This window comes from Gallinula chloropus (assembly GCF_964237585.1).
Source record: "Gallinula chloropus genome assembly, chromosome: 5".
NCBI classification, from domain to species: Eukaryota; Metazoa; Chordata; class Aves; order Gruiformes; family Rallidae; genus Gallinula; species Gallinula chloropus.
In genome coordinates this window covers 72,966,280-72,993,548 of record NC_140090.1, presented here as the reverse complement: position 1 = coordinate 72,993,548, position 27,269 = coordinate 72,966,280, and the positions used below count along the sequence as shown (strand labels likewise).

The 27,269-nt window shown below is 40.8% G+C and overlaps 1 protein-coding gene across 1 annotated transcript; it reads left to right on the top strand.

Moving 5' to 3' along the window:
* The first annotated feature begins 1,581 nt into the window (after positions 1-1,581).
* On the top strand, positions 1,582-19,465 carry CCDC186 (coiled-coil domain containing 186). The gene is made up of 15 exons (XM_084265431.1): positions 1,582-2,243; positions 4,377-4,503; positions 6,583-6,711; positions 7,690-7,902; positions 9,329-9,448; positions 9,970-10,102; positions 10,419-10,510; positions 11,254-11,340; positions 12,135-12,277; positions 14,095-14,350; positions 14,970-15,159; positions 16,281-16,361; positions 17,185-17,395; positions 18,408-18,627; positions 19,305-19,465. Exons 1-15 carry the CDS (start codon positions 1,594-1,596, stop codon positions 19,386-19,388), a joined length of 2,736 nt encoding a protein of 911 aa, XP_084121557.1. The 5' UTR covers positions 1,582-1,593; the 3' UTR covers positions 19,389-19,465.
* Positions 19,466-27,269: the final 7,804 nt, after the last annotated feature.

Genomic DNA, 27,269 nt, shown 5'->3' with positions numbered 1-27,269 from the left:
ATGGAAACTAGTACTGTCCAGCAACAGCAGGAGGGAAAAACCTGCTAAGATCATGAACAGATTCAGGTAGATTTCGGCATGTAGATCTAAAATCCACTGTATTGGAATCAGAAAGGCTGTTAACATTCTTAATGTGGTAAATTATATTCTGAGTACCACTGAAAATTAGAGAGGATCTGCAGGGGGACACTGAATCACCATTATTTACTTTTCATTGCTTTAACCAATTTGTGTAGTCACTTTTCAAATTCCCTGTGAATTTGATATGAAACCTACACTTTATTTATGCTTAATGTAAAGTTGGTGGCATTTTATTGCTATGCAACTAATTAAGTTATGTAAACAATTGTATTTCTGCTTCCACATAGATGATTCTTTCTAATACTAACTCACAGTATTATTTACAGAAGGATTTAGCACAGTAAGATGAGTGTGTGCATCATAAGCTACTTGTCACAAGAGGGACTAGATACTGGAAGATGAATTTCTCGTCCTTTACTGCATAATTTGCAATCTATTTTATGGGTACTGACTGTAATAAATGCATCAGTCTCAAAACACTATGTAACAGCTTTTTAATTAAGTAGGAACCAGTGTGTTCTGCTACTATGAAACTGTTTTCTTGTAGTTGTCTTCATTATCTTTGCTTGCAAATTGAGATTCTCAGTGGGGGCTGCTTCTATTGTTGTTTGTTCTAGTTTAGTATCAGTGGTACATTGTGAACTTTCATTACTAGAAGAAGTTATCAAAAAGTAAATAGGTACCAAAACAGTAGTTGTTTTGGCTGCACAAACCATGTGGATAGATTTGTTGGCTCCAGTGTTGATCTAAGCATGAAATCTTTGAAGCAAAGGGGACTCAGTGATTTTATTAATATCAGAGAAAGTCTGTTTGTAAAATGTGGAGGCCTTGTAAAAGTTTCACATTGCATATAAGCTCTTGTGTTAAGGGCTGCTTGTGCTTGCTAAAAATGCCAGCAGTCTTTACAGACACCTGACCATCTGGGATGCCTGAAAAAGAAGATACAGGATTATACCCAGGCTCTTCTGTAAGTGTTCTGGCTACTTGCATCTCAATATGGTGTCTTAGTAGAACACTTTCTACATAGCTCTTCAACTCCTCAAATGTTTGTTCTGCAAGCTACTTTTTGAGAGAGCAAATCTGCTGCAGGCCATCTGTGCTCTTCCAGCAAGGGATTTTGGCTGCTTGAAAGCAGATGGGAAAAGAGAATCTCACCCTTGTTCTCCTCCAGCCCCTTCCCTTAGGCTACTGGATACGGATACGTTTTGCTGTATGGGTGGTGAGTGAGGATGTGACAGTAAGGAAGTTGAACATTCTGGCTGGGTGAGGGAGTTGCCCTGTATTGTTGATTGCTTGATTTCTCACCTTCTTCTAGAAAAGACCTATCTTGGAGCATTTACTCAAAAGTCAGGCAGGAAAGTCATCAAACTGCATAACATTTGTATATCTAAATATTTTGCCCTTTGAATTTTACTTTTCTTTCTCCTCTCTCAATCTTTTTTGATTTTGATTTTTTAAAATATAATACATTGTGTAATGTGAATTCTCTTTCTAGATTTCCAAAGGAAAACAATGGAGGGATACTTACCAGAAACACAAAGCACGCTGGAGCCAGACAGTCTGTCAGATGATGCCTCCCCTAGGTCCCCAGATGAAGAGAAGTCTGATAAAACATCTGGAGTGAAGGACTGCTCAAGTATCAGTTATACTGGAGATGGTACTGGTGTCTTGGAAAGGGAATCGAGGTTGTTGCCCGCAGACCAAGATCCAACAGTTGCTGGCATAACCAACAATGGGGCCCTGGCAGAAAAACAGGAGCAGCAGTGTGGAGGTGAAAGAAAGGTGGAAGGCTCTACAAAATCAGAACATACATCTAGTGAAGAACTTGAACAACGAGATCCAAAAACTAATCAGACAGAACAATCATTACTGGAAATACTACAGGAGCTAAGGGAGGACACTGACTTTGTGAAAAAATCTAGCAATAAAATCTATTCAGAAAGCCCCTATGATACAGATTGCACAAAGAAGCTTATTTCCACAATACATCAGACCTCCTCTCAGGAGGATTTGCTAAAGGAAATAGAGTCTGAACTTCTATCTACGGATTTTTCAAAGGAACGAAAATTCCCCAATGGTGTGCAGAAGGGAGAACATGCCTTGGCTGTGTTTGAAAAGTGTGTCCAAGATAAATACCTGGAGCAAGAACAAACTATTAAAAAGTGAGTATTCGAGTATGCCCATCACAAAGGGAGGTATGTAGTGAACAGTTCTGCTTGTGTGTTCTGTGCAACCACGTACATCGCTTTCACATCAAACAAATGGTTTCCTGTGAGGAGTTGTAAGGGCAGTTAATGAGCTTTTTAAATTATATTCCTTAAGTAAGGAATTATTTTTACTTGTGGTATGCACTTATAAATAAAAATGTGTTTCGAGATCTCTGAATTCTTGCAGGATTTGGCAGGAACTGACTAGCCAGCTGTTCAGTTGGATAGCCTGACAATGTCTTGAATTACTTAAATACTGTAAAAGTAACGGTGATATAAAAATAGTCCAGGATTCATTCAGTACATATATGTCTTTGGAGAAATGAAATTTTGTAAATACTGACTCCCACTGTGTGTGTTTCACTTGAGTTTGAAATTGCTTATTTCTTTTTTAAGTAGCACTCAGTTTCCTGTCACAGTCCAGCAACGTTGCTGGTGAGTGGAGAGCTATTCTTTGAGTTGGAAGTGACATGTATAAACTACTGTCTTACCATAAGGAAGGCTCTCAAATGCATGCTTACAAACTTCACTAATTATTTGATTCCCCAGCTAGTGTTTCACCTCTGTTACCAGTTCAGAAATGTTTTGCTACCTAAATGTAACCTCTACCTTCAAATGTATTCCTGCTTGCAGAGCTGGAAATGAGCATCCTACTCTTTATGTAAAGCACTCCAATAACATGGTATTGGAGGGCATCAAAAGGAGGGAAACCAGGCAGGGTGAGAGATGTCCAGTAGGGAAGCATTCTCATGCACCTCACCAGTTAACCTCTGGCAGAAATCATAAATGTGAGGAAAGTCAGTTGATGACAGGAAGGCCTGGGAATTCATAGTTTAACGTTCAGGAATTCCTGAGAACTGGGAACCTGAAGCGGTGGGTGTGTAGATGGTTGTAATTCCAGAAGACTGTTAAGTTAACAAGTTATTTGGGTTTTACTTGCTTACAGTAAACTGAAAGGCAGATCAGTGTTTTCGGTCATGGACCAGTTACTTTGAGACAGATGTTTATATAAATGTGTGTACATATTATGTATGTGTACAGAAAGAGATTTTTTTTATATAAACATGTCTTTGGTCTCTAGCCAGTTGCTATCCCAGCTGCACTCCTTTCACTCTTGGGGACTCACCTCAAGCGTAAAACTGCCATGAAGCATTTAGTGCTTGGTCCAAAGGGCATTCTAGGTTGGGTTGATTTTTCTGTCCTTTATCTTGTGATCTGTGTTTCTTGTAATACTGCTCAGGAAATAGCCCAGTTGTGTCTTGTCATCAATTGTAAGATATACCGGTCAGAGCAGTTGTGTGAATTAAGAATTTGTAATCCTGTAATATGCATTAAGAGATTAAAAACCAGATCAGAAGTGCTAAGCTTTCTTTCACTGATGGTTGTGAATTCCGTGTATCTTAGACTAGTTTATTTGGGGAATGAAAGCGTATATATGAAAGGAGATATTTAAATAACTTGTTCAGGTAAATGCATGCCTCCCACAAATCTGTGCAATTAGTGGCCTAAAATATCCACCATCTAGCTGCATCTTCGAACACTTAAATACATTTGAGACTTTATTGAGCAATTCTGACAATGTAAGTTCTGAGTTTTACCTGTAACTATCTTCTGTTGCAGCACTAGAAGGGCAAACTAAATGTGTCAGTTTCAACCTACTTAGGACTTGAAAAGTCAGGGTTCAGTTTCTTACCAGGTTGTGAACTTCACGGCTACTCTGCGCAATCCATAAAATGAATTACATTACCTGTGTCTTCAGACATTTGGCTGGTGGAGCTATCTGACTGGAAGTTTCTGGTTTACAAGTACCTTAAAATTAGTAACACAGTTTTGTAGTTGCATAGAGGTACCAAATGTCTCATCATCAACCATGACAACCTCAAATGCTGGAAACAAGCAGTTTCCTCACAAGGAAGTTGTTGGTTGCTGGTTTGGAGTTAAGTTTCACAAGCACAACATAAATCTGTTTTGGTTTTGTAAAGCTTTCATGGATTTTACTAGAATTCAGAGATCTGAGAGTGGAAAACATATATATCAAAATTATAACCACAACCCCCCAGTACTGATGTTCCATTTTTTTGTTCTCAGATTGATTAAAGAAAATAAAAAACATCAGGAACTGATTTTGGAAATTTGCTCAGAAAAGGACAACTTGAAAGATGAATTGAAAAAACGGACAGAAACGGAAAAGCAGCACCTCAACATTATTAAACAGGTACAGAACAGAAGGGAAATGTTACGTGAGTGCTTTATCAAGTCCAGTTTCTTCTTGTCATCTTTATCTTCTACTTTAACTACTAATAAAGTGGATGTGTGTGTAGTTAGTTGTAAATGTTAATGATATGTGGAACGTGTGAAGAGGAGTATGTGTTAACTGTGGTCTTGCACATTATTTTGGTGTCTTTGGTTACTATATACAGGAGCTTTCCCAGGGAACAGTTAGAACTGTGACAAGCCAAGGAGGAACATGGAGTATGCACTGGCGTAGGCTGGTTGTGGTCTGGGAAGAAAAGGTTTCACGCCAGGTGTCATTGCTTGTTGGTTACAAAGTTATCTGCTAGTGTTCCTACAGTTGGTTGGCCTAGCTTTGTAAACTGATTACAGATTAGAAATCTGGCAAGAGATAGCATTTAAATTACTAATTTCTGTTTGTCAAAGTACTGGTAATACTACCCCAGTTGTCAGGTTTCTCTGTTAATGTCTACATTGCACACAAACCTGTTCTCAAAGCAGTGTGTCAGGCTTGTGGTGTTCCAGAAGAATGTATTGATGAGAGTAGAAGGCTTGTCTTTGGTTCATTTCAAAGGGAAATCCATTATGGGATTGAAATGAGAATTGAAAAGTCATATTTCTAAAATACAAACTGAAATTGCCTATGCCTGAATAAATCAGTATAAGCAACTTACTTGTTCTCTCTCTGTATCTCCATGATAGTGCTGTATGATTTCATGGAGCTATATTATGCAGCAATTGCTTTATCTGTGGAAAAAAATAAAGTACTTGTGAGGGGATTTATTTTGCTTTCTGATCAGGTAAGAAGAATCAGTGATATTACGTGCTTGCAGGTGACTTTAGAACACATAGGTTTGAAGTGTAATACTTGTAGTTGGAAAGGACTTGGAGTTGTGAGAGATCAATCCATTGCAGTGAAATACTTGAGTGTTTTTTTAAGATGTGAGTGTTTTCATGCTATGATTTCTAATGGCTTTTAAGTCAGTGAAAGTTTGTCTGCACTTATGACTGCAAGCAGACAGTGTGGGCATGTTTGTGTGTGTAAACTTACTTTGTATGCCCAGCAGAAGAGGGCATGATCAATTCATTGTGTGGTAGGAGAAGCATTTTAGGTTGTTCTACATTTATGTAGCAGTTTGGAATTGCACAAACATGTATAATAGTGACCCTGAGATCTTGTATTTTTTACACGACCCCCCCAAAAAAAACCCCAACCCAACCCTTGGTGAATGGGGTGACCCCTGGAACAAGAGGACAGTCATTAGGGCGCAGCTGGAACGGCCTTTGGGCAGCACTGCGGCTCATGCAGCCACCGCTTGCTCTTGTGCTAGTGCTGCAGCTGCTGCTACTGAGCTTGCACAACCTTGCAGCCAACGTGCTCTGGGAAGTGTTCCAGCTGAACACTGGTAATTATTCTTCAGCTGGATCAGGTCTTTGACTTGGTTTGTTAGGCAGCTAGAAAAAGTGTGAGCACAATGTGTAAGTGCCTCTTTATTTGCCAAGTTATTTTTGAATTCATTAATTCCCAGTCCAGTTCAGTATGGATATGTGATCCTTTGCTGGCATGGTGGAGGATATGGCACAGGGATAGCACCAAAGGCTGGAAGGTTAAGCCTCAGAAATTGACTGTCAGTCCAGGGTTTTGTGTAGTAAATCACTGTGCTTTGTGTTTTATTTGGTTTGATGCATCTTCAGCCTCACTGAACATAGGGATTGACATCTTTCATGCCTGTACTGTAATACAAACCTAGGTGTTGGTGATACACTGGCACAGGTTGCCCAGAGAAGCTGTGGCTGCCCCCTCCCTGGCAGTGTTTAAGGCCAGGTTGGATGGGGCTTTGGGCAGCCTGGTCTAGTGGGAGGTGTTCTTGTTTATGGCAGGGAGGTTGGAACAAGATGATCCCTAAAGTCCTTTCCAACCCAAACCATTCTATGATTCTATGTTGATAAGGATAGTTGGAGCTTGAAGCTGCAAAATACAGGTAAACACATGTGGAAGTATCTAATTTTGTGTTAAATGTTCCATTTTTCCTTATAATTATATTATAATGTTGTCTTCTAGCTGGAAGCCAGAATGGAAGAGCTTAATAAAGAAGTGAAAGCTTGTAAAGACAAACTTTTAACTCAAGATGCAGCAGCGAAAAATGCTATTCAGCAGTTGCATAAAGAGATGGCCTTTAGAATGGAACAGGTAATAAGAGAAACCTTTAATTATTGAACATCTTATGGACAAGCTTGCTTCTTGTAGGAAACTTGCAGCCTAGGTTGTTACATCACTAGGCAAGGAAAAAATTTCCAGAATTGGAATGGCTAGCGTGCCGTGTGTGTATATGTATATATCAGTGAATGTCTAAATAGCTGTTAATGTTTATAGAGTGCCTAATAGACACTGAACAGCTATGTTTATATGTATGAAATTTAGCACTCTGGGAAACCTGTAAGCTTCCTTTCCTGTAAGCTGATTTTTTTCATTCAGAAAGGTGAAAGCTGACAGTGTTTTGTGGGTTTTTTGGTTTGGGGATTTATGGGTTGTGGGTTTTTTGAGTTTGGTTTTTGGTTTTTTGGGTTTTGTTTTGTTTGTTTTTTTTTTTTTCAGAAAAGCTGCCACAAAATTAGTATTTTTCTCAACTCCAGCACAATTTGTGTCTCATGTATTACTGAGAGCTGATGTTTTTTGAGGGTTTTTACCCCTCCCCTTAGTATCATATCATACCAAGTATTTTTCTCTATTGAATCAATTCTAAAGCTCAAGGAATGATTTATTTTTTTTTCTTAAATTTGAAGCAGAATTTAGTGCTGTAAACAGTAAAAGTAAATCACTGGATAATGATTGTGCACTTATCATGTGGACAAGGGAAGACAGAGGACTGGGTATTTGCAAAATTATTTTGTTACTAAAGCTTTACCAATTGCTGCTTGTTCTGAAACCACAAATAAATGAGTTAGTAATTTCCAATATTGAGATGCTTAGCTGTGAAGCTGGAGCTACTTAGAGATATATGTGTATATATATTTACTCTTAGAAGTGGGATCTGATGATAGAGTTTGCAAAGCTGGGGCTTTTGAGTCCTAATTTGTAATACTACAATACTGAAAATATCCAGTAGAGTCTTAGAAAAATTAATTATGAAATCCAAAACCGATTCATTCTGATTTAATGTTTTTCAAGGCCAATAAGAAATGTGAAGAAGCACGCCATGAAAAGGAAACAATGGTGATGAAGTATGTCCGAGGGGAGAAGGAGTCACTTGACCTCCGAAAGGAGAAAGAGATACTTGAGAGAAGAGTGAGAGATGCAAACAAAGAAATAGAAAAGCATACTAATAAAATCAAACAACTTTCTCAGGAAAAAGGAAGACTGCACCAGCTCTACGAAACTAAGGTGCTCTAAGTATTGCTGTATGACTTGAGTGAATGATTAAAAGTGCTATCAGAACAGAACAACCTTTTCACTTGTTTGCTGTTGTACTTGGTGACAGAAACCTGTTTTCACTGGGTTTTGCTGTATAGCTGTGAGAATGTCTTTCCTGCAAGGAAAGGGAAAGAAGTTACTGAGTTCTCTTTTTTTTTGAAGTCCCTTTCAATATTTCTTTGAATATTAGTTTGTGAAATATGGATTATGGGGGAATTTCTACCCTGTTTGTTTGGGGTTTTTTTAAAGAGGCTGTAATGTCATTAAATTGAGGCCTTTTTTCCTGTTTTTCTTTGTTTACGCTCTATATTGTGCTAATTACTCTAAATTGTAATAAAGCAGTAAGATTTTTTTTTTTCAGGCCTAATTAATAAAAAAAGCCATTCTTCTTTAGAAGCCAGTAAGAGATTCTTACCAGACTCTTAAATTATTCAGATCTCTTTATATTGTACTTCACAATTCCATTCAAATGAAAGAGCCTAAAATTCATAAGTTCATAGCGTTTGGACTTTGATTTGGGCCTCTTCTGAGAAATTGTACTATGCACAGAGGGATCCTAAAAATACATCCAAATAAAAGCCCTAAAAATTACACTTCTGAAACACAGAATCCCCTTGGTGTCCTCTCAAATGAACACAAAGTGGGAAAATGACCTGAGGTTTCCTAAACAAAACTTACATACTATCTATCTTCACAACTCCTGAGGATTACACCAGACCTTCACAGGAACTTTACAGCTTTATGGTGCTGCTTTAAACTTTTTTTGGTAAGATGAGTCTATACTTCAGAAACACAGTTTGGAAATGTGGCTTAATGCAGTGGTTTGTGGATACTGTTATAGGAGGCTATGCCAGCAGTGTGCTTCTATTAACATCCTTTCTTGGCACAGGTTAGTGCTTTGACTTGCATACCTTCTGTTGTCAGTGCTCCCACTGGTCTGCACCTGTATAACTGGTCACATTGCTCCTTTGGTGTCACAGTTTTTGTCTGTAGCCTTGTATAGTATAAATGACTGTACAGGTTTGAACCTCTGTTTCCTCATCCTTTTGCCAAAAAGGAACAAAAAGAGAACTGTGCAGCTTACCCTGGGGATAGTTACTTTAGATCAGAACTCTAGGCTATGCTTTGGTTTTTAACAGATGTAATGTTAATGTACACTAACAGTACTGCAGCTGTATCTTGCTATTCAAACCAGAACTATAATGTGTTGGGATTCCACCCCCTCCCCCCCACTGGATTGTGGGCTAAAGCATTATAAAGCAGTCTTAAGCATGTGTATGCTTTTGCAAAATCCACATATTAAGAAAAAAACCCTCAAACCTGTACTTGATACTTGAGCAGTTTGTTTGTAGAAGCACTGGAAATCCATAAAATAAAATCTGTGAAATCTTCTTAGGATGGGGAAGCCACTCGACTCAACAGAGAAATAGAAAAACTGAAAGAAGAAATCAATTCTCAAGTTATCAAAGTAAAATGGGCTCAAAACAAATTGAAAACAGAATTGGACTCACATAAGGTTAGTAAAGTTGACTATTTTCATGCTGCTGTATCAGTACAATGGAAAGCAATTGCTATACTGTTTAGTTTATATATAGTATTAAAATCTGTTTCTAAAGTGTTTTTTTGAATTTGAATACCCACAGCAAAACTCAGAATAATGCTCTTAAAGATACTGATAGTGAATGGAAATGTTGAAAGGATATGAGGAGAGGATGTATGGGGTGGGTGTTTCTGTTTAATCTCATGATCAACCTTTTATTGTATGAATTGTAGGTTAGGTTTTTATGTGGTATGTAAACCTGTCATCTGAAAATGTGCACAGCACATAAGCAAAGGATCCTTTTGTTGTGCTTTCAGTGCTGGAATGAATGAAACTGCATAAAGTAATAGTTGAATGGAAACAAGAGGAAAAATAACGCTGGACTTTGTTGTAATTCTCTCCAGACTGAAATAGAAAACTTCTATTGTGAGAAATGCTTTTCTCAGATTAAGTTAGACAAAATAGGCCTAACCCATTATTTATTACTATTTTTGTAGGAAACCAAAGAACGCCTCAAAGATGCAATGACAAAATTAACTGAAGCAAAAGAAGAAGCAGACCAGATAAGGAAAAACTGTCAAGAAATGATAAAAACCTATCAAGTAGGCAAACTCTCAGGAGCTGAAATTAGTGTTTAGCATGTGTCTTCTTTTTCCTCCTCTGTTTATCTTAAGCTATAGCAGGGAAAAATTGTCCTGTGCGAGCTGCAAAGCTGAGATGACTGTTTGCTGGTTTCTATACTTGGAAGGTTGTTAAATAAAAGGGAAAATGTTTGTCTTGATTAGCATTCAGTGGGGAGGTCTGTCTTGGCAGGTTTAGAATTATTAGACATGTACCTACAGAAAAGACTTCGCGATGTGAAAGGTTGTCTGCTCGTAAGAGCTTTTCGCTCTCCTTTCTAGTTTTAACTCTGTCCTTGTATTTCCTCAATCCTTTTAGGAGTCAGAAGAAATTAAATCAAATGAATTGGATGCTAAGCTCCGAGTAACTAAAGGAGAACTAGAGAAACAAATTCAGGAGAAGTCTGATCACCTGGAGGTAAATGTATGATGTGTGGAGACAACACAGTTCATAGCTTAGTAGTTAAGAATGCCATGAGGTTTTAATTTTGAGAATCTTATTTTAAACTGCTTACAAGTATTGTCAGATGTGTTTTCTTTACTACATCTTAGGTGTCTGCCTCCAGCTCTGCTTTTTGGAGGATGTCTTTAGCTATCCCCTTGGATTAACTTTTTAAAAGCAAAAGTTATGGGGAAAAGTATGATACAACGAGGACAAAATAACTGCTTTTTTCATTTATCAACAGGAATGTTGATGTAATTTAGAGTGCAAATTCAAATGATAGGCAGGCCTTTCTCTGGCCAGTATTTTGCCACAGTATATGGCAAGGAATGACAGAGCAACGTGTTCTTTGTGGAGACTTGCTGACTAAAAAGTTACATTTTGTAATGATTTAGTACCTGCTTATAGCTCGTAAACGCCTATTCCATCTTAACAGTTAACTGTCAGCTTACCTAGAGCTTTCCTTGGGGGCTGTTGTGGTGTAGATTTGTACACCTAAAACCAGAGTGTGTAAACTCACTTTTGCTCCCAGTTCTGAGAATAATGAAGCTTTTAGGTTTTGCTTTGCTTTCTGATTAAGTAAAACCTCTAGGGTACCTGTTCTGCCTCCAGTCCTCTCAGCTGTTGTGTTGGCCTGCATTGGCCTAGATTTTTTTGACATCCCAGGAGATGCCACTGTCCATTTAGATTTCTCAAGGAGCTTCTCACTCTTTAAAAAGGTGCATCATGCAAAAATAAAAGAACTGGAAGATTTGAAGAGAACATTTAAAGAAGGCATGGATGAGCTTCGAACACTGAGAACAAAGGTACGGTGTGCTTGATTGGATTGCAGTGGGGCTAAAGACATACTGATGGGTTTTGGAGCAAGACTACAGTCAATCTGTTAATTGCATTCTTACTACTCTAGGTATAAGCAGTGTGGTTAGAGACTGGGTGACGTGAGACTAGATATAACTGCTGACTCTGAGTAGCTTTTCTTGCAGGGTATTGGTCGATCTGTAGTACACCACCACTTTGTTTCACAGTGCACACCTCATTTGGCTGAGAAGCTGTGAGAAACGTTCAAGTAAACATTTGAAAATGAAAAATACTTATAAAATTTTCCTACCTATAAAGCTAGCTTTGTAGAGTTTGTGAATGTGTCGTCTGGGAAGGAGTATATGCTTTCCATAGCTTTTGAACTGTCTATATCTAGATTAGTGTGCCAGTCCCTCTACCCGGAGCGGGTGTTTAGTTTAATGGGACCTTAAAAATAGAGAGGACGATGTAATAAGGGGTTGGCTTGGTAACTGCAGAAAGATGATGCCTTTCGATCCTGGTCTGGTGGGCTTTTAAGTGTGAGTTTTTGGACAAAACTAATGTTTAATTAGTTTAAATGTTAAACTAGCTTAATTTCAGTACTGATTTTTTGCCTGTATATTTTCTGAATGTATTTGGTATGAAGTACTCGGGCTATTGTTCTAATCTTCATGGAACCACCAAAAAATAACACAGGAGCTTCATACAACAATCTAGACATTTGAATCAGAATAACTCAGCTCTGAAGTTTTGGAGAACAGACAGTGATTTTTTTTCTTTTTTTTTCTTCTTTTCTATTTAGGTAAAGTGTTTAGAGGATGAGCGTTTAAGAACAGAAGATGAGCTGTCCAAGTATAAAGAAATCATTAATAGACAGAAATCTGAAATTCAGAATTTGCTGGACAGAGTCAAAACTGTAGATCGTCTGCAGGATCAACATCAGAGGTACAGCTGTGCACTTTCAGGAATAATTTAAAAGATTATCTGGGATATGGAGAGCTTTTCTTTATTGAAATTATTGATGCTTTAAAATATATTGTAATTTGAAGAATGTTTGATAAAATTGTGGAGTCTCAACCAGAGATTTAAAACTTGGACCAGTAAATTCCCATTATCTATGAAAGAGAAATCCTGGAATCTTGACCACTGTTTTTACTGTTGTGTAGAATAAACAGACTTTCTGCCTTTCATTTTCTTGGAAGCAAATGGAAGGAATTTAATCTGAAGTCACACAATCTTATCTGTTTTTTTGATGAGAAAAGAACAACAGGAGCCTTGTTTCTCTAGCCTCAGGAAGAGAAGACAGAAGGAAGATGTACTTAAATGTATAAAAGGAATGTTTAGCTATCCTTGCTAGCTGCAGGAAAGATAAGGATTGAAGTTTTGCAGGAAAAATGATCTTTAAGTTGAATTCTGGAAATAACTTTATGGTCGAGCTGGATACTGAGTACCTCCAGTGCTGCCTGGTCTTCTTCATTGGAGAACTTAAAGGATAAGGTAGAGATCTCCTTTTAGGATGGTCTAGACATCTAATTTTGTCTGGTTCGATCCTGACTGTTAACTAGAGACTTCACCTGTCACAATGAAACAGCCTGTTTGGGAAATGCCTTCTGGCATCGGGTTTTAACTGGGAGCTGTAGGTGAGATACTACACAGCGTAAATGACTGGGAGGGGAAAAGAAAAAAAAATCAGTGCTTCAGTTTTTCAGTCTTAAGTCTTTTGAAAAGTGAAATTAGCCTGAAAAAGACCGTAAAGGCAAGTGTGCAGTATGTCTGTTATCCTCTGCTGGTGCAATGCTAGCTAATTTCTTTTGTCATTAACAACATGAACTCCTCATTTTGGTAGTCAGAATTACTAATGAGTTGGATTGCCTGTGCCTCAGGGTGTCAGTTTAAGGTGAATTTGGCCTCCTGGTAGTTACACTGTCTGACAGGGAGTTAAATGAGATGTGTGCCCTTGTTCTGTTTAGCCCAAATTTTATTTTTAAATTTGAATATACATGCTCCCTTTGAGGAAGGTGAGAGGTTTTCTACCAATGTTGGAAGGTGAGGTTTTCAAAAGGTGTAGGAAGTCCTATGATTGAAGAAGTAATGAAATAATATTGCAAGAGCAATTGAGGACATTTTCCATCTGTAACTTGTTCAACAGCTATTTAACTTTGAAATTAATTTCAGTCAAGTTCTCTAAAATACTGATCGTTATTCAAGTTATGGGCTTTCTCACTCCAGTGATTTGTAAGTGATAGATCAAAAGTCTCCTGTTGGGGAGCGCTTCAGTAGAAACAAGACCTTATTTTATAGAGGATCTGGGGAGGGATAGTGGATTAAGACAGGTCCTTTGAATTGGAGCTGCACGGCTCGGGTATTTCAGAAGTCACTGTACTGATCTCCTGGAGAAGCTCAATAGTGGAGTATTTTCCCATCTCTTAGAGAAGTCCTGTTACAGAATGACCACTACAGGATTTGCAGACATTCGTATCATCTACAGGAACTGTGTTTTGAGGGTTGTGTTTATTACCCTGTACTGAAACTCATGAAGATGAATACAGAAAAATGGTCTTCCTTGAGGAAGGTAATGACTCCATGTCCTTCTATGGATACAGATGCCTGTCACTTCAGCACTGCTGTATGTTATGAAATGGAACCTGCATACCCAAGGGTTACTAACTGTTCCACTGTCTTGACCTGAATGCTTTTATTTCAGTAAGGTTTCATATCTTTAAGCTCAGGTTTTCCCTAATAACATACCATTGTTTTGACAGAGATGAACAAGAGATCGGTGCTCTAAAAGAAGAAGTAGATGGTTTCAATTCTCTGATTGCTGATCTTCAGAAAGACATTGAAGGTAGTCGGAAAAGAGAATCTGAGCTATTGATATTCACTGAAAAATTAACCAGTAAGAATGCACAGCTTCAGTCTGAAAACAATTCCTTACAGAGCCAGTTGGATAAGCTTTCTTACAGTGAAAGAGAGCTGCAGAATCAGCTAGAATGTGTTCAACAGACTAAAGAGGATCTGGTGAGTAGTGTGTGGCTTTGCACTAGTAAGATGTCTGATACTGATAAAGATGTAGCACATGAATTCCACCTTGTGTCTTTGCTTACTTTATACAGTTTCTCATTGAGTTGGCCAGTTTGATAGAATAATTGTAGTAGGATGCATAAAACTCTTTCTAAAAAGAAATTCCCAAGACGCATTTTACTGGAATGAGGAGCTGTTGCTCTTTCTGGAAGTACAGAGTTGTTCTCTGTGCAGCTGTACCTGAAACAAGCAGAAGGTTGCAACTTGTCTAAGAAATTTATTACTGTAAACTGCTTCTTAGGTTCTGTTGGTAGTATGAAATGTAATTTTTAATAAAGATAGGGTGTCATGGAAGGTAATGCAACTGCACTGTTAGCTCTGCATGGCTCTGTACTGTGTCATGTAAGACGTTCTGGAGATAGTTGAGGAGTCCTAACTGCAGTGCTGCACTGTGCTTCATGTTCACTTGCAGTGGTAGTGTTAAGCTGAAATACTAAATGTAAAATATGAATGATTCTCAGGTGAAAAGTGAAGCGCAGAGCTGGGGCTGTTGAGCATCTATAATGGTTGGGCTGGAATTTTTTTGTACATGACTGAAATAAAACTACCATTTCAGGCCACTAAGTTGCAGAAGGAGGAGAATCAGCGGAAGCTGGAGGTTGAGACACTACAAGCTCAGCTAGCCTCAGAACAGAAAGAACTAGCAGCACTGAAGACTCATGTGGATGAACTGAAAGATGAACTGGCTACACAGAAGCGCAAGCATGCAGCAAATCTGAAAGACCTCACGAAGCAACTTCAGCTAGGTTGAAATTATTTTCAGATATAACAACTCAGCCCCTTCACAATGTCTGGTAGACACTAGGGTCATGGTTGTGTCTGTGCTGTTTGAGTGTAGCCCTTGGAGCTCTCCCTGTCCCTAAAGACAATGAGAGTGAGTGAACAAGTTAGATCTTGGGGAAACTGCAGTTGCAGGAAACAGGACTCAGTGTCAGTTTTCAGTCTGAAATACGACTTTTGAAATGGGCTTTGACATAAAATGAAAGGTCAATTTCAAAAGAGCTTGGTCTCTGTTATGCCTGTGACTAGCAAAATGTCACACGGAGTAGATGTGCATCCTGGTCTGTGTAGGAGTATATTCAAAGGCTGTTAGAAGTTTCCTAGCTCTCAACTGTGCCAGGCGTTGCTGATAACAGTCATTATTTTGGTATGTTAAATAGAGAAGTACAGTTTTTAAAGATGGATATGGAGAGACTGACTAATTTTATCAACAAAAAAGAAATAAATACTTTGTAATGCATATTATCTGAATGCAAATATCTATATAAAAGCTCTGCTTTATGTGTGTATATTTCTGTCTATAAAAATAATCAAAACTGCTGGGAATGTGTTTGAAAGAAGAGATTGTGTTGGCTTTGTGCAAGAAAAGTTCCATCCCTCTTTGTGTGTGTATATGAACAGCTGTGCACTTTCCCTCTTCATCCCTACTGAATGAGTGTGGTGGTTCTGGCACCAGTATGACATTCAGCTCCCAGTAGCAAGGTAGTTCTGAGATCCCAGAACAGAGCTGCCATTCAATAGATATTTACACACCAGTCCTAATCAACAGTAAAATCAAATGTCAGTCTTTATATAGGATTAACTGGGAACAATATGATGTTTTGCCCTTCAGCTGGAAACTGCTGTGGGACGTAAGGAACTTGGTGGATGTTGTATCCAGGTGCTTCATGGTTAGGGGGTAGGAAAAGGAGGCTGTTTGGTCTTGGGTTTTTTTCCCCTGAAGATTTGCAGTTACTACTGTTATCTTTCAGTTGTCAAGCCATGTTAAATTGGTGCAGGTCAGGGAGGATTAGAGTTTCTGCATGTTGTGTAACACTGTTTGGTTTTTAATCTGCTGTTCGTAACATCATTTTTATTGTACTTTTAGCACGGAGGAAATTGGATCAGATGGAAAATGGTAATTATGACAAAGAAGTCAGCAGCATGGGGAGCCGTTCCAGTTCATCAGGTAATACAGAACATAGCAGGGCTGCCAAAACAATCCTTCGATCTTAATAAGGTTGCCATGGTGTGCTGCCGTGGGCCTTGCTCTTGCTGTGGCTCGTGCGCGTGCAGTGTGTGGGCAGCCTCCCATTGAAGCTGAGAAAATTGCCTTTAATCACCAAAACGTACTTGTGATAACTCTTATAGCACGATTAAAGTTTAGTATTTATAATGTTTATGCATTTTTGTTCTTTTTTAATGCCTGCCTTTTTTATTTTGTTGCTTTTATGTTTGGAGGAAGCTCAGAGGGCTCTCTTAAATGCAGCCAGAGGCAAAACAGAAATGAGCGGTGGCTTCCAACATTGTTTAATTGCACTATTGACAGTTGCAACTGTTTAAATGATAAATCAATCGGTGTGTTTAGAGGCATCAGTGGATTTGTGTAAAATTCATAACTTCTTTTTCTGGTTAGAAGTGGTTATCTTTAGCACTTAAAACACCACCTGTTTTCTTCCACAGTATCTTTGGGTTTAAGTTGGGTTAATTCTGTCAGTGTCCTGCAGTCTCCCTGTGTAAGAGATAAATACTTAGAAGAACAGAAAGAAAATACTTCAAGCTCCAAGTGTTCAGTGCTGCAGTGTTTATACATAGGGCTTCTGTCAGGCTGTATGCAGTTAGCATAGACTTGTAATTTATATAAAACCCGCTGACATATAAGGGCAAATGGCATTCTAAAGAAAATATGCTAAGCTACTGAAATGCATGGAATGCAGGCACTGCACCTAGTGGAGGTGGTTCACCTGGTATAAAAACAAGAGGAGCTTTTACAAATGTGGATGTCTTGGCAGGGTCCCTTAATGCCCGCAGCAGCAACGAGGATCGGTCGCCTGAGAATACTGGATCGTCGGTAGCTGTGGACAGCTTCCCAGAGGTGGACAAGTCTGTCTTGGTCGAAAGAATACTAAGACTGCAGAAGGCACATGCTCGGAAAAATGAAAAGATGGAGTTTATGGAGGATCACATTAAACAACTGGTGGAGGAAATAAGGAAGAAAACAAAGTATGTCCTAGTTGTGTTTGTGCAGTTTTTTGGTGTTAGACTGGTGCGCTAGGCTAGTGTTACGGATTCTGTGTAAGACGAGGAATTGTCTCAATGCAAGTATTGAAAACAAAGCCCAGCAGTGACAGTAGAGCTCAATGGTAGGATTGGTCTTGGGTTCTTTTTTCCGCCTTATCTTTCCCCAGCACTTACAATACTTGATCTGTTTACTGCTGAAAATTTTTGGAGGAATGGAATGGTGTAAGTGGGGATTTTTTTCATAGCAAAATAGTTGCCAGGTGGCTGATTTGAGGTGGACTGCTGCTGCTGGCTAACAGAAAAGTCCATTCTCTTCATGTGCTTAAAAGGCTGCTGATTGTGTTTGCTTTGGAAGGAGAATCTGCATCATTCCAGACAGTACACCGGCACGTGCATCAACCAGTGTATCTGGTGGTCAGTATTTAACACGTGAGACAAGATTCCACTTACACAAAACCCTCATCTTACAGGGTGATGTCTGCAGCTTCATCTAGGAGGGGAAGAAATTGTGGCATATACCTTCCCAGTTCTCTGAAGGATAGCTATTGCCTAACAAGCCTGTACATTTATGCCAGTCTGGTACCATTTCAGGGAACATTGTGATAGCTGGTGAGGACTCTTGAGCAGAGACTCTGCAGTTTTTGTTTCGCTGTAGAAAGCTTAAGATTCCCTGTCTGGGTTTGTTCAGCAACAAAAAGTAGAGAGAGATGGCTGTTTTAACTCCAGTAGTAATACCTCAAACTCTCAAAGTACTTGTAAGTTTGTAAACCTTGCACACTGTAGTGACTCAGCTTACCAACGTCTCCCAGAGCACTTGTGGTATCCCAGGTTTTCCCCTGACCTAGAAATTGTAGGAGTTGATTTTTTTTAACTGCCTTTTCAATAATACTGCTTGAAAATAAATTTACTCGTGTCAGGAATGTGAAGTTACTTCAGTGTCTGAGTCTTCACTGCCTTGTAATGCTATAATTTTTAATTTTTTTTCCCTTCCCAGAATTATTCAGAGTTACATTCTGCGGGAAGAAGCTGGAACACTGTCATCAGAGGCCTCTGACTTCAACAAAGCACACTTGAGTAGACGGGGTGGGATCATGGCATCTCTCTATACGTCTCATCCTGCAGATACTGGCCTGACGTTGGAACTCTCCTTAGAGATAAACAGGAAGCTGCAGGCTGTGTTAGAAGATACATTACTGAAAAATATTACATTGAAAGTGAGTAGCTATGCTCATCCTTCAGCATGTTCTGATAGTGCCTTCGGAGAGATCCGTGCTGATAAAAAGAAGGAGGCTTTTCAGAAGTCAGCTGATGCTGATAGCATTGGCTTAATCAAAGAGCTCTGTAGCATGATCCACACTGAACTTCTGTTTTGGGACCCTCATTGTATGCTGCACTAAGCAATGGCTGCTTGAAATAAATTCTGGGCTGCCTGTGCATTGAGGTGGGAAGAGTGTCTCCTTGCTCTGTGCCGGTCACGTGGAGCCAGGGGCATGGGCTCTGTGAGCCTGGCCCTGTACAGCAGCTGGGTGCTCTGTGGAGCTCTTGGGGCAGCATGTCTGCTGCAAGGGGAAGAGGCCAGGCTGGAAAATGTGTGGGCTGCCAGCTGGACTGCAGTGTTCTGCAGAAGTTGCAGATTTCTTCCTGTAATTGTTGTTCCCCTTTAAATGCTATGCCTTCTAGACAGCCTGTAGAATATTAGTAACTGCAGAAGAAAAGACTTGCGGAGAGCTTTGCATCCTTTATTGAAATGAGCTTGGTTTTTCCAAATGTGTAATCATTTGTGCTTGTTCTGGATACTTAAAAGTATCAATCTGCTGACATAAACAACATTTTGTGCTGATTGACTCATTTTCCCTGTATAACTTACACTATCCTTTTCTTTCCCCCAAAGGAAAACCTTCAGACTCTAGGAACAGAAATAGAACGGCTTATTAAACACAAGCACGAACTGGAACAGAGAATAAAACAAACATAACTAGAACTTCTACAGAATAACCAATATGAAGATGCAGAAAAGGCAGGTGCTGCAATCCACTGTGTTTTTACATTTTTCCTGAAATCTGATTGCCTGCCAGCACAAGCATCTGGTATTTTGCATATACAGCATTTAAGCGTTCAGGCTTACTTGTGTGAGAGATCTACAGGGTTTGGCATCAACGTGGTTCTGTCTACTCAACACCAGCCTGAGGTGTTGCTGAATTTTACTACATGCTGCACTTTTATTTGAAGTGGCATACAGATGCTTTGCAGTGCATCCTACGTTTTGAATGAGTTGCAGTGAGATTTTCATTCATTGCACTGTTTGATTAATCAGTCTCTTAATGATGGAGCTTGAAAAAAATAAAACCAATTATGTCTTAGTTGCTGTTGAACATATCCAGTGTTACTGAGCTTTAAGGGCTTTCAGACATTATCGCCTCCTGTGCATAACTTTTCTGATCTTTAGGTTGATGAGGCATTTTTGACACGCATGGAAAACGACTTTTGTCACAAAATTTTGTTTTTTAAGTGGTGACCATGATGTTGCATATTTTCTGCTTTAGATTAACGTTCAACTGGCGTGAAACAAGAGTAAAACTAAGGGATTAAGAAGTTTTCTGATTTGGTTGTTGAGTATGTGTAATTGAAACATGTCACTTCAACAAATACTGTAAACCCTTAATTATCAGGTATACGTCTATAAAGAAGTCTAATATCAGATAATTGGTTAATAAAGTTCTCTGGCCTTCTGCATAACTAAGAGCATTTAAAAGTAGGAGCTTTAACTGCCCTTTGTTATGTATGTGAAGGTAGGTATTGTGATTGCAGTCTATTTCCAAAGACAAATGGAAGCTAACTAAATGGTCTCTGTAAGAGTGGTTAGACCAGACAGTGAAAGTAATGGTAAGAACTGGGAAATAAAGCTAAATGGGATTTTAGTCTAGTGGTGGGACTGTGAAAGCGGCACAGAAATCTGCCAGACTCCTTAGTTTTACTGTGTGAAGAATTAAGTGGTTAAAATGGCGTGAACTGAGACCTGTTACTTAGTCCTTCAGTGGCCGAGAGTGGTGAAGGAAGAGTATCAAGGTGACAAGATTCTGATTAGTCATAACATGTTCATATTTTATTTCCAGGATAATTAATTTACAGGATCTGAAATATCTATTCCAGCAGTAAATGGATACATTTCTGTACTTACTGCTTTTTGACCAAATGAATTGACTAGATCACAGTGTAAATACATACTTTGGGTTTTTATTAAATACTTGCACTTCCTATTATCATGAAAAAGACTTAGTGTACATTTACAATAGCAATGCTTTAGCTATTTTAACTAGAAAGGATACTTGGGGGAGGAGAATCTGTCCTACCACAGGCACCATTTGCATCCTATGCAAAACAAGGGGCCTGAATCCCAGCCGCACACAGGAAGGTAATTTATCAAAGTACCTAGGTGGCTTAGGGGTGTCTTCTCCATTTTCAGATGCCCCAAGTCCCTTGAGCTTTGCAGTAAAACAAAGTGAGTGAAAGGGCCTGATGTGGTTTTAGTAGTTTGATTCAAGAGTGAGGGAAACTTCTTTTTACTTCAAAGATAGGCATCTCTGAAAGCCTCATGGGATCAAGAACTGGTTTGTGATCCAGAGAGCTTCAGGAGTTGGATGGCAGAGTCCTTCAGTGTCAAAGGATTATTTCCTTAGAAAGGGAGTGTGGAAACAAATTATTTAAAACCTGACTAAGCATTGTAGAAAACTGTGAGCCTTTAATCTGGGTGGGTTTTTATACATCTATTTTTCTAATTCCTGAGAGTAGCGGTTATCTGAAGCGTTAGGGAATTTGGACCAGTCCAGTCACGGGGCTGCCTCTGCTTTACTGTTAAGTGATGCAAATAAGAGAATACCTGGCTCTGCTGAAACACCTTTGTCACCTGCTTCCAGGAAATGAACAGGCAGTTGTTTGTGACTGAACTGGAAAGTATTTAGAACTACTTGCATGTGGAAACATAGCCTAGCTCTTGTATCCTTGTGTTTTCATGCTTTAATGTACCAGACCTCTGGATATTTTCAGGCACTCAGCTGAATGACTCCAGTATTTTAGATACCATGTTAATATTGTAATCATTTAATGTATGTTCTCCAGGTGTACAGTGTGAATGAAGGAGAGGTGTGGTGCAGATGGAATAAGTGCAATGACATTGTGGAAATTCTTCTTTCTTTTTGGCATGGTTGTTTCTCCTTAAGTTATTTGAGAAACCTTGTTAGGTGTCCTCCTGCCCTGCTGGAAATGCTGCTTCCCCTCTGTAGCACTAGTACCTTTTCAGACTTTTACTTTTTTTTTTTCTTGGTTATGGAGACACACAAAGCAGCCAAAATATCACCTTGTTTATTGTGCACGGTATTTTCATGGACCAAAGTCACTTTCTGCAGGCATTTTTAAACATACCTGGTAGAGGTGGAAATGTCATTCTAGTTCGCATTGGCGGATGCCTCTCTATCCAGCAAGCCCAAAATGAGTGGTGAGTACATGGCCAGCAGCTTTGTTAGAGCAGAGTTGCTCGTCTCTGAAAGGCAGTGGTGTACTAGCCATTAAAAATGTTGCTGGTGAGCCACCTGCCTGTTGTTTCCATGGGCTGGATTGTGAGGAGTGTGGTGGTGTTGGTGTGTACAGGAAGAGCGCTTCTATTGGAAAGGTGCGTTTCTGTGGGGTGCCTCACACAGGCAAGCACCAGCCAGGGCAGAGTGGGTGCAAGGGGTTAGCAAACACATTTCACTTACCCTTCTTCTGGAAACTTTTATCTTATGAACCTAAGATTGAAAACTGTCCTCAGATAAACTGAATTTTAGAGAGAAGCTGATTTTGAAGGCAGCCTGGAGCAGTTAGCCACATACATGTCATTGAAATTCAGTGTCCATTAGGCATGTAATTGCCACAGGCTGTGTTTGAAAATTCCAAGCTTGTAGCTAGTTGTGTCCTACAGCCTTAAACATCTGTTTCTTAAATCTCCTGGGTGCTCTTTTAATTCAAATGTCACACATGCAGATGCTGTTAGAGGCCCTAGAGGAAAGCTGCCTATGCTTTTCCACCCCTCCGTAAGATCCAGCGCTGTTGTCTAGAGCCAGACCCTCTGAACTGAAGAACACAGCTTTATGCTATAGAAATCACCGGCTTTTTGCCACGTACCCTTGTGCAATAGTTTTAATTTTAGCCTCCAGAAAGGAGTGGAGATTAATTCCTCTGATAACCTTTCCATCATCTTCACTTGTTGCTGCCAACACCTGCACTATCTCTAGCCAGTAAAACTCAGGTTACTCTCCTGAAATATTTTTCATTACAATATTTTGGTTGATAACTAAAAATAAAAATCAGATCTCTGGCTCCCACTCAGCCGGGTGTAAAGCTGAGACCTGGATCTAGGAGGGGTTCAGGGACAAGGTCTGTCCCAACGGGCCTTCACCCTCCTGCTGTCGATGGGAACAGCTGTGACGGTTGATGTCAGCAGTAGGTGGCACTAAGGCGTCAGATGTACCGTGTCTCCACAACTACCCCAATCCTGACAGGGCGAACGGCCGCGTTGCAGAGGGAGCAGGGTGGTATTTAGAGCTTCTCCAGGATTGATTGGGGAGGGGAGGGGGGTGTTCCTTCCCATTTTTATGTTCTGAGACTATGTTGAATCTTCCAGTATATATATATATGTATGTTGTCTGAATACACACAGAATGACTATTGATTTAATTTTGTAGATAACCTGTTTCTGTATAAAGTTTTTGAAGATATCACTATACATTATGTATATATTGTACTTTGAAATAATAAACATACAAACGTGTCAAAGTCTGGTTTGGGACTGTGGTTTGTAGCACTGCCTAGCTTGGGACTGTGCTGAGATCTGTCAGTGTGAAAGCTGGTGGTGGTGGCAGGGTCCTCTGCGTGGGGTGGGTGGCTGCCACGTGAGTCTCCTGTCTCAGTGCAGAGCTGTCCTCGTGATGCTCATAAATGAGTTCTAAGCTAAAAACAGCTTAATTGCCAGCAAACTCTTCCTGTCAGGGAGGGTGCTCTTAAAGGCCCCTTGTTTCCCCTCAGGTGGGTATAACTATACACAGCTATATAATAGCAGCTTGGCAGGGCAGTGCTTGCTGCCAGCCTGCACTGCCTATTGCACTGTCTAAACAAGAGGTGGCAGTGCCTCTTTGCTGCATAGCTCTGGTGCTGTGAGTCAGCTCTGACAGCCACAGGGACAACAGGACTTGCAGGCTTCTCGTTCTGAACTTCATCTCTTGGAAACCGGGTGAGACTTTTCCATCCTAAGGGCAGGCGATAGACGTGCCGCAGTGAAGTGCTGCTGTGAGCTGCTGCCACTCCCCCGAAGTGGCCTTGATGCTGGAGTCTTTTCCCTCCTGTCGTGTGAATTTGGCAGTCCCGCAGTCCCGGTTGGGAGAACTGGTTCCCTGTAGCTCCACTGTTTATTGCTCTGGTTTATTTATTCCCTTGCAGCTAATGTAGCCTGGGCTTTAGCTGTGAGCTGATGCTGTCTGGTTGCTGGCTGTTTGCTGTGCCACTAAAAAGCTGGGAATCAGATTCGTATGGGTTGTCCTGCCCTTGCAACCTGATTGTAAGGAGTCTGGGGAGAGGGAATACCATGAAGGGGATAACTTACAGTGTTCTAGTTATCTCCTAGAGTATCTTAAGTGACAAAAGGCTGTGTCCTATTTTCTGTGGAAACTTAATGGCAAACTCAGACTTTCCCAAGATCAGGGTTTTCCACTGGTAGCAGATAGGCTTTTGCTGATGGGTGTAACCAAAAATCAAGATTTATTTGTGCTCCCCATGTATTTAGCTGCTGTTTTTCAAACAACAGCCTGAAGGTAAACTTCCTCAAACACTAATTTGTACTTTGCTGGTATTTGTAAGTAGCTGTTTGGCGAGCTGCTTCTCACCCCCATTTTACTGGCAGGTCAGTATTTCGGCACAACCACAAGTGCACAGGAAGGGTTCTCACAACAGAGTAACGTTAAGTACTCAGTCCTGGAGCAAACCTGTCCAATACTGGAGATGTTGGGTAATAAATATATAACCCAGTGCTAGCAGTGTACTTGCCTAGCTGATTGCGAAAGAGGAAATCAGCACTGCTATTTTTCCCCCTCTCTCCCTGCTCTATTTTAAGGGTTTTTTTTAATAGGTACGGTTGGGGTTTTGTCATTGCGGTTGTTTTTAGGCTATTTTGCATTAAACCACAGTGGGTCTGTGCCAGATTTTGCAAGGTTTTTGCATGCATAAATTTAACTTGCAGTAGAAGGGTGCTGCTGAACAAGTTGTTCTCATCTAGAGTGTATAAATCAGGCGTTAGATGTGTTTGTTGCTGTTCTGCTCCGGTGGGTGCCCTATAGTCAGGAAACCCTCTGGCCTTCAGGTTTTGCAAAGCTCTTTGCCACGTGCAGCCGCCCACTGATCTCAGCAGGGCTCTCTAATGCCTCCAATGAAATGCCTTATGAACAGGTTGAATCCATTCCGGTCTGAAGGGCTGTGGCCTTCTTAAGAACTTTCTATTTAAAAATAATCCTATGGAGTGGATGAAGAGAAAGTCCTGCAAGCTCCACCCAAAATTAGGGTGTTTGACATGAGGTAGGTGAGCCCAGCCCAGCAGGCACAGCCATTCCCATCAGCTGGCAAGTCTGTAAAGGCTGCCCTGGGCACTCCAACCTATTTGGGAACCCCGTGCTGCCTTTGAAGATGGAGATGGCTTGAAGCAAGGTGCAAACGCAGGGCAATGTTTGCTTCAAGCCTGTTGTCTGCAGCCAGACAGAAGGGGGTGTGAAAGCAGCTGGTTACAAAGACTCTCAAAATGATTAGATCTTAAAGTATTTTGACTCCAGTCAGTGCCTGGCGCAGGGGAGAGGAGTAAGGTGAGAATCCCTTACGTCAGCACTGCAGGTTGAGGCAGCATGTTGCCAAGCTATGGGCTGTGAAAATCAAGCCTAGCACTGGACAGCTGAACCTCTTTCATGGCTCTGCAAATTCCAGTGAAACTTTGGCAAGTCAAAGAGGCTGAAAAACACTGGCCCTGGGCTGGGAGCTGTAAGCTGCTAATGCTGTAAGTGGCTTGTACTAATCAGCTGGTCGGTTTTCACCTTAGTAATTAGGTTATAAGGGAAACATTGGTTAGGTGGACTCTGGAACCTGACCCACTGCCAGTCACTGCTCAGCCTTTGGAGGCAAAGCAAGGAGTTTGTGTTTTCCCAGGCAAGGCTGCGCTGTGACCTGTGGTGTGGCAGAGATGGCCATGCAGCTCCGTGTCCTCTGTGCTGCAGGGACAGAGCTCCTTGAGTGAGGCAGGATGGGCAGCTGGCAGCAAAACCCCTGCATGTCTCCAGGTAAAGCCTCCCCCAGCATCCATAGCCCTTTGTTTCATTTGGCTTTAATCAGACATTTCTGGGCTCTAGAAAGATCCAGCTGGAGCTAGGCAGGTGTTTTCCATCAGCGACGACTGCGGGAGGAAAGCCTCTGCTTCGTAGGGGGATCTGGTAAAGCAAGCAGCCGTTGATCCTCCTCTACTCTGCCCTGGTCAGGCCCCACCTGGAGTATTGTGTCCAGTTCTGGGCCCCTTGGTATAAAAAGGACCGGGATCTCCTGGAGAGAGTCCAGAGAAGGGCTATGAAGATGATAAAGGGCCTGGAGCATCTCCTCTATGAGGAAAGGCTGAGTAAGTTGGGACTGTTCAGCCTTGAGAAGAGAAGACTAAGGGGGGACCTAATTAAAGTTTATAATTATCTGAAGCAGGGGATGCAGGGGGAATCAGCCAGCCCCTTTTCAGTGGTCTGTGGGGATAGGACAAGGGGCAATGGCTGCAAGTTGGAGCACAGGAAGTTCCGCACCAACATGCGGAAGAACTTTTTCCCAGTGAGGGTGACAGAGCCCTGGGACAGGCTGCCCAGGGAGGTGGTGGAGTCTCCTTCTCTGGAGATATTCAAGACCCGTCTGGATGCCTATCTGAGTGATATGTCCTAGGGAGCTGCTTTGGCAGGGGGGTTTGGACCCAATGATCTCTCGAGGTCCCTTCCAACCCCTACAGTTCTATGATTCTATGATCTGGGTATCCATGCTCCCTGATGCCCTGCCTTGAAGCCCTCAGTTTTTTCTCTTGGGCCTTAGGACTCAGATACCAAATGCCTTGAGACAGGCTGCCAGTGTGGAATGGCTACCACACTGGAGCTTAAAATGTAGGTGCACCTCTGAACCAGAACCTGACCAAACACGGCCTGGATCAAGTTACCTTTGCACCTCTAGCAGATGAAGCCCTTGGAAAAGAGATGTGACGGTTTTGGCAGTAAGCCTGTAGCACGAGGCTCACAGATTGCATTTTTTTGTTACCTGAATTACGTCAAACCACTTCCCTCTCAGACTTTCCTTGCAATCTTCCAAGGCTGCTTGTTGACAGTGAAAGACCAGTCAACTATTTCAAACTGAGTTGACCTTGCTCAGGTTGGTGACAGCCCAGACCTTACTGGTAGTGTTCACCTTGTAATGCCAAATCTACTGCAGTGTGTCTCGTTAAAGAAAACGCTTAGGCAACCACAGGCCATGCTGGGGCACAGTGGCAGGCGAACTGTCTCTCATCATGCTGAAGGAGAGTGTGATTCAGCTTTCCTTGGCTTTGGTGGTAGCTGAAACAATAGAGATGTCCCCAAAAGCCAGGTTGTGCAAGCCAGCAGTGATTCTCCAGAGAGCAATAAATGGAGGCATTTACGTTTAATTAATTGTGTATCAGAGCAAACACTGGAAAAAACCCAAACGAACCTATTCTCTCAACCCAAAGCAGCGTGCTTACCACTGACTGCTGGGGGAGGTTTCTGCCAAGAAAGCAGCCTTGGATCAGAGAGCAAGG

Bases quoted from the DNA above. Each gene is read 5' to 3' on its own strand.
- CCDC186 (XM_084265431.1), top strand. From the start codon at position 1,594: ATGGAGGGATACTTACCAGAAACACAAAGCACGCTGGAGCCAGACAGT. The intron at 10,103-10,418 runs GTGTTTAGCATG...TTTAGGAGTCAG, and splicing joins ACTCTCAGGAGCTGAAATTA to AAGAAATTAAATCAAATGAA. The intron at 17,396-18,407 runs GTATGTCCTAGT...TTCCCTTCCCAG, and splicing joins GAAATAAGGAAGAAAACAAA to AATTATTCAGAGTTACATTC.